This window comes from Ranitomeya imitator, chromosome 5 (assembly GCF_032444005.1).
Source record: "Ranitomeya imitator isolate aRanImi1 chromosome 5, aRanImi1.pri, whole genome shotgun sequence".
NCBI classification, from domain to species: Eukaryota; Metazoa; Chordata; class Amphibia; order Anura; family Dendrobatidae; genus Ranitomeya; species Ranitomeya imitator.
This window is the reverse complement of record NC_091286.1, coordinates 696,825,462-696,841,477: the sequence shown is the minus strand read 5'-3', so window position 1 is coordinate 696,841,477 and position 16,016 is coordinate 696,825,462. Positions and strand designations below refer to the sequence as shown.

Here is a 16,016-nt window from a genome sequence, read left to right as displayed (position 1 = left end):
TATAGGGGAGGTGGATGGGGCAGATCCAGGGTGGGGGCTATAGTCCATGGCATAGGGGAGGTGGATGGGGGCAGATCCATTGTGGGGGCTATAGACCATGGCATAGGGGAGGTGGATGGGGCAGATCCATTGTGGGGGCTATAGTCCAAGGTATAGGGGAGGTGGATGGGGCAGATCCAGGGTGGGGGCTATAGTCCATGGCATAGGGGAGGTGGATGGGGCAGATCCAGGGTGGGGGCTATAGTCCATGGCATAGAGGAGGTGGATGGGGCAGATCCATTGTGGGGGCTATAGTCCAAGGTATAGGGGAGGTGGATGGGGCAGATCCAGGGTGGGGGCTATAGTCCATGGCATAGGGGAGGTGGATGGGGCAGGTCCATTGTGGGGGCTATAGTCCATGGCATAGGGGAGGTGGATGGGGCAGATCCAGGGTGGGGGCTATAATCCATGGCATAGGGGAGGTGGATGGGGCAGGTTCAGGTTGGGGGCTATAGTCCATGGCATAGGGGAGGTGGATGGGGCAGGTCCATTGTGGGGGCTATAGTCCATGGCATAGGGGAGGTGGATGGGGCAGGTCCAGGTTGGGGGCTATAGTCTATGGCATAGGGGAGGTGGATGGGGCAGATCCAGGGTGGGGGCTATAGTCCATGGCATAGGGGAGGTGGATGGGGCAGGTCCAGGGTGGGGGCTATAGTCCATGGCATAGGGGAGGTGGATGGGGCAGATCCAGGTTGGGGGCTATAGTCCATGGCATCATAGTTCTCTTTCTCGCAGTCTATGACATTCGCTCACATACCGCGCTGCTATCTCCACCGCTCTCTCTTCTTCTCCCAGCAGGATATATGTTTTCTCTTCCTCCTTCATGGTGATGAAGTCTGGGAAGAGATGTGAGAGTCTCCTGAAGTGAGTGTCCCTCACTGCTGAGTATTTGGAGCAGTGTAGCAGGAAGTGGGTTTCGTCCTCTATGGCCTCCTGATCACAGTGTTGGCACAGTCTTTCCTCCCTGGGCTTGTAGCTCTGCCTGTGTCGGCCACATTCGATGGCCAGACTGTGGGCACTGAGTCTATATCGGCTCAGGATCTGGCGGTCTCTGGGGTCCGGGAGTTTCTCCAGATATGGCGCCAGTCTGTAGTCTCTCTGTAGGCTCCGGTACATGGTCAGTTTCTGTGAGCTGATGATATCATTCTTCCAGTCACTGACATACCTCTCCTGGCCTTCGTCTGCCATCTTCCTGATTCCGGCTTTTGTCAGGTTGTTGTGATTGGTGTTCTGGTCCGGTTGGGTTTGGCTGGGCTGTTCTGAGGGTTCTGGTTTTTCTGCATCACCTACATGTATCAGGGCTTTATGGTGATGGGAGCTTGGATTGCTCCTATGCAGGTGAGCCCGGAATGACAGCGCCCTCTTTAGAACTGTTAGGTGTAGAGGGAATCTGCCCAGCTCGGCCCGACAAGCACTGTTGGAGGTGCTCCGATGGACCTGGAGAAGGTGCTTGCAGAATTCCAGGTGGAATATTTCTGTTGGACTGGAGTCCCACTTTGACCAGTCTGGGTAGGTGTGAGGACCCCAGACTTCGCTGCCATACAGGAGGATTGGGGCGATGATGGAGTCGAAGATTTTTAGCCAGACCCTCACTGGTGGCTTCAGATGGTAGAGTGTCCTTCGGATGGCATAGAAGGTTTTGCAGGCCTTGTCTTTCAGGGTCTCTATGGCTTGTTTGAAGCTCCCTGACCGGTGAATCTCTAGGCCCAGGTAGGTATATTTGTCCGTTCCTGTGAGGTCGCAGTTGTTGAGGATAAATGATGGGTGTTGGTCTGATCTTCTCTTTCTCCTCTGGAACACCATGGTGTTGGTTTTCTTTAGGTTGACCGGTAGGGCCCAGGTGGAGCTGAATTTCTCTAGGATTTTCAGGTTGTCCTGGAGGCCTTTCTCGGTTGGTGACAGCAGCAGCAGGTCATCTGCGTACAGCAGGAATTTCACCTGGGCGTCGTGGAGGGTGAGACCTGGTGCTGAGGAGGATTCCAGGGCGGTAGCCAGCTCGTTGATGTAGATGTTGAAGAGCGTTGGACTTAGGCTGCAGCCTTGTCTGACTCCGCGGCTCTGCTGGAAATAAGCCGTTCTTTTGCCGTTCACACTCACGCTGCAGCGGTTCTCAGTGTAGGAGCTTTTGATGACATCGTAGGTCTTTCCTCCTATTCCACTCTCCAGCAGTTTCAGGAATAAGCCCGGGTGCCACACTGAATCAAAGGCCTTTTTAAAGTCCACAAAGCAGGCGTATATCTTCCCATTCTTTGTATTGTAGACGTGTCTCTGAATGAGGCTGTGCAGAGTATAGATGTGGTCAGTGGTGCGGTGGTTCGGCATGAACCCTGCTTGGCTCTTGCTGAGGACGTTGTGCTCGGTGAGGAAGGTGAGGATCCTCTTGTTCAGGATACTGTTGAACAGTTTTCCCAGGTTGCTGCTGACGCATATGCCTCTGTAGTTGGCTGGGTCATACCTGTCCCCACTCTTGTGGATGGGTGTGATGAGGCCTTGGTTCCAGGTACGAGGGAAGTAGCCGGCACTCAGTACAATATTGAAGAGTTTAACCCCTTTCTGACATCGGACGTACTATCCCGTCCATGTGGGGTGGGCCCCTATGACCATGGACGGGATAGTACGTCCAGCGCGATCGGCGGCGCTCACGGGGGGAGCGCCGCCGATCGCGGCCGGGTGTCAGCTGCCTATCGCAGCTGACATCCGGCACGATGTGCCAGGAGCGGTCACGGACCGCCCCCGGCACATTAACCCCCGGCACACCGCGATCAAAGATGATCGCGATGTGCCGGCGGTACAGGGAAGCATCGCGCAGGGAGGGGGCTCCCTGCGGGCTTCCCTGAGCCCCCCGCAGCAACGCGATGTGATCGCGTTGCTGCGAGGGTCTCACCTCCCTCCCTGCTCCCTCCAGCCCCGGATCCAAGATGGCCGCGGATCCGGGTCCTGCAGGGAGGGAGGTGGCTTCACAGAGCCTGCTTAGAGCAGGCACTGTGAAGGCTGCAGCGCTGCATGTCAGATCAGTGATCTGACAGAGTGCTGTGCAAACTGTCAGATCACTGATCTGTGATGTCCCCCCCTGGGACAAAGTAAAAAAGTAAAAAAAAAAAATTTCAAATGTGTAAAAAAAAATTAAAAAAAATATTCCAAAATAATGAAAAAAATATATATATATTATTCCCATAAATACATTTCTTTATCTAAATAAAAAAAAAAAACAATAAAAGTACACATATTTAGTATCGCCGCGTCCGTAACGGCCCGACCTATAAAACTGGCCCACTAGTTAACCCCTTCAGTAAACACCGTAAGAAAAAAAAAAAAAAAAAAACGAGGCAAAAAACAACGCTTTATTATCATACCGCCGAACAAAAAGTGGAATAACACGCGATCAAAAAGACAGATATAAATAACCATGGTACCGCTGAAAACGTCATCTTGTCCCGCAAAAAACGAGCCGCCATACAGCATCATCAGTGAAAAAATAAAAAAGTTATAGTCCTCAGAATAAAGCGATGCAAAAATAATTATTTTTTCTATAAAATAGTTTTTATCGTATAAAAGCGCCAAAACATAAAAAAATGATATAAATGAGGTGTCGCTGTAATTGTACTGACCCGAAGAATAAAACTGCTTTATCAATTTTACCAAACGCGGAACGGTATAAACGCCTCCCCCAAAAGAAATTCATGAATAGCTGGTTTTTGGTCATTCTGCCTCACAAAAATCGGAATAAAAAGCGATCAAAAAATGTCACGTGCCCGAAAATGTTACCAATAAAAACGTCAACTCGTCCCGCAAAAAACAATACCTCACATGACTCTGTGGACCAAAATATAGAAAAATTATAGCTCTCAAAATGTGGTAACGCAAAAAATATTTTTTTGCAATAAAAAGCGTCTTTCAGTGTGTGACGGCTGCCAATCATAAAAATCCGCTAAAAAACCCGCTATAAAAGTAAATCAAACCCCCCTTCATCACCCCCTTAGTTAGGGAAAAATAAAAAAATGTATTTATTTCCATTTTCCCATTAGGGCTAGGGTTAGAGTTAGGGCTAGGGTTAGGGCTAGGGTTAGGGCTAGGGCTAGGGTTAGGGTTAGGGCTAGGGTTAGGGCTAGGGTTAGGGCTAGGGTTAGGATTAGGGTTAGGGCTACAGTTTGGGTTGGGGCTAAAGTTACAGTTAGGGTTTAGATTACATTTACGGTTGTGAATAGGGTTGGGATTAGGGTTAGAGGTGTGTCAGGGTTAGAGGTGTGGTTAGGGTTACTGTTGGGATTAGAGTTAGGGGTGTGTTTGCATTAGGGTTTCAGTTATAATTGGGGGGTTTCCACTGTTTAGGCACATCAGGGGCTCTCCAAACGCGACATGGCGTCCGATCTCAATTCCAGCCAATTCTGGGTTGAAAAAGTAAAACAGTGCTCCTTCCCTTCCGAGCTCTCCCGTGTGCCCAAACAGGGGTTTACCCCAACATATGGGGTATCAGCGTACTCAGGACAAATAGGACAACAACTTTTGGGGTCCAATTTCTCCTGTTACCCTTGGGAAAATACAAAACTCGGGGCTAAAACATATTTTTTGTGGGAAAAAAAAGGATTTTTTATTTTCACGGCTCTGCGTTATAAACTGTAGTGAAACACTTGGGGGTTCAAAGTTCTCACAACACATCTAGATTAGTTCCCTGGGGGGTCTAGTTTCCAATATGGGGTCACTTGTGGGGGGTTTCTACTGTTTAGGTACATTAGGGGTTCTGCAAACGCAATGTGACGTCTGCAGACCATTCCATCTAAGTCTGCATTCCAAATGGCGCTCCTTCCCTTCCGAGCTCTGCCATGCGCTCAAACGGTGGTTTCCCCCAACATACGGGGTATCAGCGTACTCAGGACAAATTGGACAACAACTTTTGGGGTCGAATTTCTCCTCTTACCCTCGGGAAAATACAAAACTGGGGGCTAAAAAATAATTTTGGGGGGAAAGATTTTTATTTTTTAATTTTCACGGCTCTGCGTTACAAACTGTAGTGAAACACTTGGGGGTTCAAAGCTATCACAACACATCTAGATGAGTTCCTTAGGGGGTCTAGTTTCCAAAATGGTGTCACTTGTGGGAGGTTTCTACTGTTTAGGTACATTAGGGGCTCTGCAAATGCAATGTGACACCTGCAGACCATTCCATCTAAGTCCTCATTCCAAATGGAGCTCCTTCCCTTCCGAGCCCTCCCATGCGCCCAAACAGTGGTTCCCCCCCACATATGGGGTATCAGCGCACTCAGGACAAATTGGACAACAAATTGTGGGGTCGAATTTCTCCTGTTACCCTCGGGAAAATACAAAACTGGGGGCTAAAAAATAATTTTTGTGGGAAAAAAATTTTGTTTTATTTTTACGGCTCTCCATTATAAACTTCTGTGAAGCCCTTGGTGGGTCAAAGCGCTCAGCACATATCTAGATAAGTTCGTAAGGGGGTCTACTTTCCAAAATGGTGTCACTTTTGGGGGGTTTCTACTGTTTAGGTACATTAGGGGCTCTGCAAACGCAATGTGACACCTGCAGACCATTCCATCTAAAGGTACCGTCACACATAGCGACGCTGCAGCGATACCGACAACGATCCGGATCGCTGCAGCGTCGCTGTGTGGTCGCTGGAGAGCTGTCACACAGACAGCTCTCCAGCGACCAACGATCCCGAGGTCCCCGGTAACCAGGGTAAACATCGGGTAACTAAGCGCAGGGCCGCGCTTAGTAACCCGATGTTTACCCTGGTTACCATCCTAAAAAGTAAAAAAACAAACGCTACATACTTACCTACAGCCGTCTGTCCTCGGCGCTCTGCTTCTCTGGTCTGGCTGTGAGCGCCGGGCAGCCAGAAAGCAGAGCGGTGACGTCACCGCTCTGCTTTCCGGCTGACCGACGCTCACAGTCAGAGCAGGAGGAGAGCAGAGCACTGCGCTGGAGGACAGACGGCTGTAGGTAAGTATGTAGTGTTTGTTTTTTTACTTTTAGGATGGTAACCAGGGTAAACATCGGGTTACTAAGCGCGGCCCAGCGCTTAGTTACCCGATGTTTACCCTGGTTACCAGCAAAGACATCGCTGAATCGGTGTCACACACGCCGATTCAGCGATGTCTACGGGGAGTACAGCGACGAAATAAAGTTCTGGACTTTCTTCCCCGACCAGCGATCTCCCAGCAGGGGCCTGATCGCTGCTGCCTGTCACACTGGACGATATCGCTAGCGAGGACGCTGCAACGTCACGGATCGCTAGCGATATCGTCTAGTGTGACAGTACCTTTAGTCTGCATTCAAATGGCACTCCTTCCCTTCTGAGCCCTCCCATGTGCCCAAACAGTGGTTCCCCCCACATATGGTGTATCATCGCACTCAGGACAAATTGGGCAACAAATTTTGGGGTCCAATTTCTCCTGTTACCCTCAGGAAAATACAAAACTGGGGGCTAAAAAAATAATTTTTGTGGGAAAAAAATGTTGTTTTATTTTTACGGCTCTGCATTATAAACTTCTGTGAAGCACTTGGTGGGTCAAAGTGCTCACCACACCTCTAGATAAGTTCCTTAGGGGGTCTACTTTCCAAAATGGTGTCATTTGTGGGGGGTTTAAATGTTTAGGCACATCAGTGGCTCTTCAAACGCAACATGGCGTCCCATCTCAATTCCTGTCAATTTTGCTTTGAAAAGTCAAAGAGCGCTCCTTCCCTTCCGAGCTCTCCCATCCGCCCAAACAGTGGTTTACCCCCACATATGGGGTATCAGCGTACTCAGGACAAATTGTACAACAACTTTTGGGGTCCAATTTCTTCTCTTACCCTTGGGAAAATAAAAAATTGGGGGCAAAAAGATAATTTTTGTGAAAAAATATGATTTTTTATTTTTACGGTTCTACATTATAAACTTCTGTGAAGCACTTGGTGGGTCAAAGTGCTCACCACACCTCTAGATAAGTTCCTTAGGGGGTCTACTTTCCAAAATGGTGTCACTTGTGGGGGGTTTCAATGTTTAGGCACATCAGTGGCTCTTCAAACGCAACATGACGTCCCATCTCAATTCCTGTCAATTTTGCATTGAAAAGTCAAACGGCGCTCCTTCCCTTCCGAGCTCTCCCATCCACCCAAACAGTGGTTTACCCCCACATATGGGGTATCCGCGTACTCAGGACAAATTGTACAACAACTTTTGGGGTCCAATTTCTTCTCTTACCCTTGGAAAATAAAAAATTGGGGGCGAAAAGATAATTTTTGTGAAAAAATATGATTTTTTATTTTTACGGTTCTACATTATAAACTTCTGTGAAGCACTTGGTGGGTCAAAGTGCTCACCACACCTCTAGATAAGTTCCTTAGGGGGTCTACTTTCCAAAATGGTGTCACTTGTGGGGGGTTTCAATGTTTAGCCACATCAGGGGCTCTCCAAACGAAACATGGCGTCCCATCTCAATTCCAGTCAATTTTGCATTGAAAAGTCAAATGGCACTCCTTCGCTTCCGAGCTCTGCCATGCGCCCAAACAGTGGTTTACCCCTACATGTGGGGTATTGGCATACTCAGGACAAATTGTACAACAATGTTTGGGGTCCATTTTCTCCCGTTATCCTTGGTAAAATAAAACAAATTGGAGCTGAATTAAATTTTTTGTGAAAAAAAGTTAAATGTTCATTTTTATTTAAACATTCAAAAAATTCCTGTGAAGCACCAGAAAGGTTAATAAACTTCTTGAATATGGTTTTGAGCACCTTGAGGGGTGCAGTTTTTAGAATGGTGTCACACTTGGGTATTTTCTATCATATAGACCCCTCAAAATGACTTCAAATGAGATGTGGTCCCTAAAATAAAATGGTGTTGTAGAAATGAGAAATTGCTGGTCAACTTTTAACCCTTATAACTCCCTAACAAAAAAAAATTTTGGTTCCAAAATTGTGCTGATGTAAAGTAGACATGTGGGAAAGGTTACTTATTAAGTATTTTGTGTGACATATCTCTGTGATTTAATTGCATAAAAATTCAAAGTTGGAAAATTGCGAAATTTTCATAATTTTCACCAAATTTCCGTTTTTTTCACAAATAAACGCAGGTACTATCAAAGAATTTTTTACCATTGTCATGAAGTACAATATGTCCCGAGAAAACAGTGTCAGAATCACCGGGATCCATTGAAGCGTTCCAGAGTTATAACCTCATAAAGGGACAGTGGTCAGAATTGTAAAAATTGGCCCGGTCATTAACGTGCAAACCACCCTTGGGGGTAAAGGGGTTAACCATTGCAGCCTGTATTTCTGGTGGGCTGAACTTCAGCATTTCTGGTAGGATTCCATCCAGGCCACCGGCTTTTCTACATCTTATGGAGGAAAGTCTCTCGGTTACTTCCTGAAGATATCACTGTGTATAGTCATTATTACACCCCTGTGATATCACTGTGATTACTCATTAATAAACCCATGTGATATCACTGTAGTAATTATTACACCCCAGTGGTATCACTGTGTATAGTCATTATTACACCCCTGTGATATCACCGAGTATAGACATTATTACACCCGTGAGATATCACTGTGATTACTCATTAATAAACCCATGTGGTATCACTGTATAGTCATTATTACACCCTGTGATATCACTGTGTATAGTCATTATTACACCCCTGTGATATCACTGTGTATAGTCATTATTACACCCCTGTGATATCACTGTGATTACTCATTAATAAACCCATGCGGTATCACTGTATAGTCATTATTACACCCTGTGATATCACTGTGTATAGTCATTATGACACCCCTGTGATATCACTGTGATTACTCATTAATAAACCCATGTGGTATCACTGTATAGTCATTATTACACCCCTGTGATATCACTGTGTATAGTCATTATTACACCCCTGTGATATCACTGTGTATAGTCATTATGACACCCCTGTGATATCACTGTGATTACTCATTAATAAACCCATGTGGTATCACTGTATAGTCATTATTACACCCTGTGATATCACTGTGTATAGTCATTATGACACCCCTGTGATATCACTGTGATTACTCATTAATAAACCCATGTGGTATCACTGTATAGTCATTATTACACCCTGTGATATCACTGTGTATAGTCATTATTACACCCCTGTGATATCACTGTGATTACTCATTAATAAACCCATGCGGTATGACTGTATAGTCATTATTACACCCCTGTGATATCACTGTGTATAGTCATTATGACACCCCTGTGATATCACTGTGATTACTCATTAATAAACCCATGTGGTATCACTGTATAGTCATTATTACACCCCTGTGATATCACTGTGTATAGTCATTATTACACCCCTGTGATATCACTGTGATTACTCATTAATAAACCCATGTGGTATCACTGTATAGTCATTATTACACCCCTGTGATATCACTGTGATTACTCATTAATAAACCCATGTGGTATCACTGTATAGTCATTATTACACCCCTGTGATATCACTGTGATTACTCATTAATAAACCCATGTGGTATCACTGTATAGTCATTATTACACCCCTGTGATATCACTGTGATTACTCATTAATAAACCCATGTGGTATCACTGTATAGTCATTATTACACCCCTGTGATATCACTGTGTATAGTCATCATTACACCCCTGTGATATCACTGTGATTACTCATTAATAAACCCATGTGGTATCACTGTATAGTCATTATTACACCCTGTGATATCACTGTGTATAGTCATCATTACACCCCTGTGATATCACTGTGATTACTCATTATTACACCCCTGTGATATCACTGTGTATAGTCATTATTACACCCCTGTGATATCACTGTGATTACTCATTAATAAACCCATGCGGTATGACTGTATAGTCATTATTACATACCTGCAGTCTCAGCTCCTGGATTCTCCTTCTTCAGGTTCCTCACACACGGCTGATTGCCCACCATCTGCTCTTCCTCATCCTCCACTTTAATATCCATCAGATATCCGCCCTGATGTCACATATATAAAGGCTCAGAGCAATACGCAGACACAAGAACAGAAGAAGCCCCCACATACAGCATCTGAGTGCGGCTACCTGGTGACTCTCTAGACGGTCCATGGAATCCAGTGGAGCCAGACCTCCCTCTGTGGGATTTCGGAGTTCATCTGTAGGAACGAGTGAGAGAAGAGATTGTTAGATGGGTCGATGGGAGTATTATGTAGGTGACCCTCTAACAGACATTGATGTCTCCCCTCCTTACACCGCTGCTCTGTCATGATATAAGTCCCCTCTTCTTCATCCATGACTTCAACCTTAATCAAATCTTCACCCTAAAAATACAAGAAAAATGTAAAATGAGCTATGAATCGGTGATTTATGGTCATATTAGGCTGACAAAGCACCATCTACCTGATGATTCTCCAGGACATTCTCCTCCGAACTATCACAGGCATACAAAGGCGTTGGACATCCCTGGGAGGAAGTTCTCCTACTGGACCCATCTGTGGGAGACAAGTAGTGAAGACCATAGAGTGTAATATATACCACCACAGTATATACCCGGCCTGGGGCCGCTCATCCCACAGACCCATCCATTATATGGGCAGACGAGGCTACAACCTGTTATGTCATTAGATGGGACAATGGTTGAAGAAAAGTAATTAATAAAGAAAAGGTATCATCTGGTAATGGCCCATTGCTTCCAACAAGTGGTTTACAAATATTCCCGTATATCACAGAATCTTATAGAACATAAATCTTGCAATTTTCACACGAGAAGCAGGACATTTACTCATAATTCCTCTGTATTAGAGAAGACCTGTTATCAGTCTCATTATCCCCCCATAAAAGTTTACAAAAACAGGAAAGACACAATAGGGGAACTCTGTATACAGCAGATACACCATTTAGAACAGGTCATGTCACAGCTCTCCTCCTCCTCCTCCTGTACAATGACTGATAACACCTCTATATACAGTAGATAACACAGGATCCACCATTCACAATAGGAGATGTCACAGCTCACCTTCCCCTCCTCATGTACGATGACTCCTAGCACCTCTATATACAGTAGATAACACAGGATCCACCATTCACAATAGGTGATATCACAGCTCACCTCCTCCTCCTGTACAATGACTGATAACACCTCTATATACAGGAGATAACACCACCTGTGATATCACCATTCACAATATTTGATATCACAGCTCACCTCCTCCTCCAGTACAATGACTGATAACACCTCTATATACAGTAGATAACACAGGCTCCACCATTCACAATAGGTGATATCACAGCTCACCTCATCCTCCTATAAAATGACTGATAACACCTCTATATACAGTAGATAACACAGGCTCCACCATTCACAATAGGTGATGTCACAGCTCACCTCCTCCTCCTGTACAATGACTAATAACACCTCTATATACAGTAGATAATACAGGATCCACCATTCACAATATTTGATATCACAGCTCACCTCATCCTCCTATAAAATGACTAATAACACCTCTATATACAGTAGATAATACAGGATCCACCATTCACAATATTTGATATCACCGCTGACCTCCTCCTCCTCCTGTACAATGACTGATAACACCTCTATATACAGAAGATCACACAGGATCCACCATTCACAATAGGTGATATCACAGCTCACCTCCTCCTCCTCCAGTACAATGACTGATAACACCTCTATATACAGTATATAACACAGGATCCACCATTCACAATAGGTGATGTCACAGCTCACCTCCTCCTCCTGTACAATGACTGATAACACCTCTATATACAGTATATAACACAGGATCCATCATTCACAATCGGTGATGTCACAGCAAACCTCCTCCTCCTGTACAATGACTGATAACACCTCTACATACAGTAGATAACACAGGATCCACCATACACAATAGGTGATGTCACAGCTCACCTCCTCCTGTACAATGCCTGATAACACCTCTATATACAGAAGATCACACAGGATCCACCATTCACAATAGGTGATATCACAGCTCACCTCCTCCTCCTGTACAATGACTGATAACACCTCTATATACAATAAATAACACAGGATCCACCATTCACAATAGGTGATGTCACAGCTCACCTCCTCCTGTACAATGACTGATAACTGTTATGATCCGGTGACCTTGGAGCCGCATGAATAACTCTCACTGGAGTAGGTGGTAACTGTACTGACCGCAAAACCTGATCTAACACCGCAGCCCCCCACAAATATTGACTGTGAGTAGGAGAGGAAAGACACACACAGGCAGAAAACAGGATTTAACAAGAGGCTACTCTAGCTAAAATAGGAGAGGATAGGACAGAATACTGTGCGGTCAGTATTAAAACACTTCCAAAAATATCCACAGCAGATTATACAAAACATTCCTCCATCTAACTAAAGACGTGGAACGTATATCTGCAACTCCAGAGAATCCTACACTCAGAGCAGGAATACAATCAAAAATCCAGCACACAGCATGTGTGCCATAGAAAAAAAACACAGACACTTATCTTTGCTGAATAGGCAGCTAAGCAGGAGAAACCAGACAGAGGTCCAACACCTCCCAAAAACCATTGACAACTGGAAAGGACTAAAGAATCCCGCAAACCTAAATACCCCAGTCAGAATTGCAATCAGTAGATACACCTGACCAGGACTGCAGCCCAGGGACAACTGCATTACCACCTACAACCACCGGAGGGAGCCCAAAAGCAGAATTCAGAACAGTACGCCCCCTTGAGGAGGGGTCACCGAACCCTCACCAGAGCCCCCAGGCCGATCAGGACGAGCCAGATGAAAGGCACGAACCAAATCAGCGGCATGGACATCAGAGGCAAAAACCCAAGAATTATCCTCCTGGCCATAACCCTTCCATTTGACAAGGTACTGAAGCCTCCGCTTTGAAAAACGGGAATCCAAAATCTTCTCAACAACATATTCCAACTCCCCATCAACCAACACAGGGGCCGGAGGATCAACAGAGGGAACAACGGGCTCCACATATTTCCGCAATAAAGATCTATGGAAGACATTATGGATCGCAAAAGAGGCCGGAAGCGCCAGTCGAAAAGACACCGGATTAATAATCTCAGAAATCCTATAAGGACCAATAAACTGAGGCTTAAACTTAGGAGAAGAAACCTTCATAGGAACATGACGGGAAGACAACCAGACCGGATCCCCAACCCGAAGCCGGGAACCAACACACCGACGACGGTTAGCAAAACGTTGAGCCTCCTCCTGAGACAACACCAAATTGTCCACCACATGAGCCCAAATCTGCTGCAACCTGTCAACCACAGAATCCATACCAGGACTGTCAGAAGGCTCAACCTGCCCAGAAGAAAAACGAGGATGAAAACCAAAATTACAAAAGAAAGGCGAAACCAAAGTAGCCGAACTAGCCCGATTATTAAGGGCAAACTCGGCCAATGGCAAGAAAGCCACCCAATCATCCTGATCAGCAGACACAAAGCATCTCAAATAAGTCTCCAAAGTCTGATTAGTTCGCTCATTCTGACAATTTGTCTGAGGATGAAACGCAGAAGAAAAAGACAAATCAATGCCCAGCCTAGCACAAAAGGCCCGCCAAAACCTAGAAACAAACTGGGAACCTCTGTCGGACACAATATTCTCCGGAATACCATGCAAACGGACCACATGCTGAAAAAACAACGGAACCAAATCTGAAGAGGAAGGCAATTTAGGCAAAGGCACCAAATGAACCATCTTAGAGAACCGGTCACAAACAACCCAGATAACTGACATCCTCTGGGAAACCGGAAGATCGGAAATAAAATCCATAGAAATATGCATCCAGGGCCTCTCAGGGACCGGCAATGGCAAAAGCAACCCACTAGCACGGGAACAACAAGGCTTGGCCCGCACACAAGTCCCACAGGACTGCACAAAAGAACGCACATCACGCGACAAAAAAGGCCACCAAAAGGACCTACCAACCAAGTCTCTGGTACCAAAAATGCCAGGATGACCAGCCAACACAGAATAGTGAACCTCAGAAATCACTTTACTAGTCCATCTGTCAGGAACAAACAGTTTCCCCACAGTACAGCGGTCAGGTCTGTCAGCCTGAAATTCCTGAAGAACCCGTCGTAAATCAGGGGAAATGGCAGAAAGGACCACCCCTTCTTTCAGAATACCGACCGGTTCCAAGACCTCAGGAGAATCAGGCAAAAAACTCCTAGAGAGGGCATCAGCCTTAATGTTCTTAGAACCCGGAATGTACGAGACCACGAAATCAAAACGGGAAAAAAACAAGGACCATCGAGCCTGTCTAGGATTCAGCCATTTGGCAGACTCGAGGTAAATCAAATTCTTATGATCGGTCAAGACCACAATACGATGCTTAGCTCCCTCAAGCCAATGTCGCCACTCCTAAAACGCCCACTTCATAGCCAACAACTCCCGATTGCCAATATCATAATTGCGTTCAGCAGGCGAAAACTTACGGGAAAAGAAGGCACACGGTTTCATTAAGGAACCATCAGAATTCCTCTGAGACAAAACGGCCCCTGCCCCAATCTCAGAAGCGTCAACCTCAACCTGAAAAGGAAGAGAAACATCCGGTTGGCGCAACACCGGAGCAGAAGTAAATCGATGTTTAAGCTCCTGAAAGGCAGAGACAGCCGCAGAGGACCAATTCGCCACATCAGCGCCTTTCTTCGTCAAATCGGTCAAGGGTTTAACCACGCTGGAAAAAATTAGCAATGAAACGGCGATAAAAATTTGCAAAACCCAAAAATTTCTGAAGGCTCTTCACGGATGTGGGCTGAATCCAATCATGAATGGCCTGAACCTTAACCGGATCCATCTCTATAGACGAGGGAGAAAAAATGAAGCCCAAAAAAGAAACCTTCTGCACCCCAAAGAGACACTTAGACCCTTTCACAAACAGGGCATTGTCACGAAGGATCTGAAATACCATCCTGACCTGTTCCACATGAGACTCCCAATCATCAGAAAAAATCAAAATATCGTCCAAATATACAATCAAGAACTTATCAATACAAGTCCAGAAGATATTATGCATGAAGGACTGAAAAACAGATGGAGCATTAGTGAGCCCGAATGGCATCAAAAGGTATTCAAAATGGCCTTCGGGCGTGTTAAACGCAGTTTTCCATTCATCACCCTGCTTAATACGAACAAGATTATATGCCCCCCGAAGGTCAATCTTCGTAAACCAACTAGCTCCCTTAATCCTAGCAAACAAATCGGTAAGCAAAGGTAAAGGGTATTGAAACTTGACCGTGATCTTATCCAAGAGGCGATAATCAATACAGGGTCTCAAGGAGCCATCTTTTTTAGCAACAAAAAAGAATCCCGCTCCCAACGGTGAAGAAGATGGCCGAATATGCCCTTTCTCCAAAGACTCCTTAATATAGCTCCGCATGGCGGTATGTTCAGGCACAGACAGGTTGAAAAGTCGACCCTTAGGAAACTTACAGCCTGGAATCAAGTCAATCGCACAATCGCAGTCCCTGTGCGGTGGAAGGAAGCTGGACTTGGGCTCATCGAATACATCCTGAAAATCAGACAAAAACTCTGGAATTTCAGAAGAGGAAGAAGAGGAGATTGACATCAAAGGAACATCATTATTGTGAGGAAAATGTATATCATAAGTTAGTTTTCTTGCTAGCCTGCGTGGGCTAAGCCCCTGTTGTGATAGACAATTCAGTATCACAATGGACATGGAGGTCAGAGCACATACAGTGATCTGACAATAACCCAAAATAATAGAACGAGCTCTGAGACGTGGGAACTCTGCAGACCGCAATCCCTGATCCTCTCCAAACACAACTAGAGGCAGCCGTGGATTGCGCCTAACGCTCCCTATGCAACTCGGCACAGCCTGAGAAACTAACTAGCCTGAAGATAGAAAAAATAAGCCTACCTTGCCTCAGAGAAATACCCCAAAGGAAAAGGCAGCCCCTCACATACAGTTAGGGCCAGAAATATTTGGACAGT

At 45.5% G+C, this 16,016-nt stretch overlaps 1 protein-coding gene across 1 annotated transcript in view; it reads right to left on the bottom strand.

Annotated features, from left to right (window-relative positions):
- LOC138638839 (oocyte zinc finger protein XlCOF22-like) overlaps positions 1 to 16,016 on the bottom strand; it is a 247,230-nt gene that overhangs the window by 80,384 nt on the left and 150,830 nt on the right. The window contains exons 5-8 of the mRNA XM_069728497.1: positions 10,418 to 10,509; positions 10,269 to 10,338; positions 10,103 to 10,173; positions 9,908 to 10,016 (exon numbers count right to left, since the gene is read on the bottom strand). Of these exons, the coding sequence (XP_069584598.1) occupies positions 9,908 to 10,016; positions 10,103 to 10,173; positions 10,269 to 10,338; positions 10,418 to 10,509 (342 nt within the window). The remainder of the gene's footprint in view (positions 1 to 9,907; positions 10,017 to 10,102; positions 10,174 to 10,268; positions 10,339 to 10,417; positions 10,510 to 16,016) is intronic.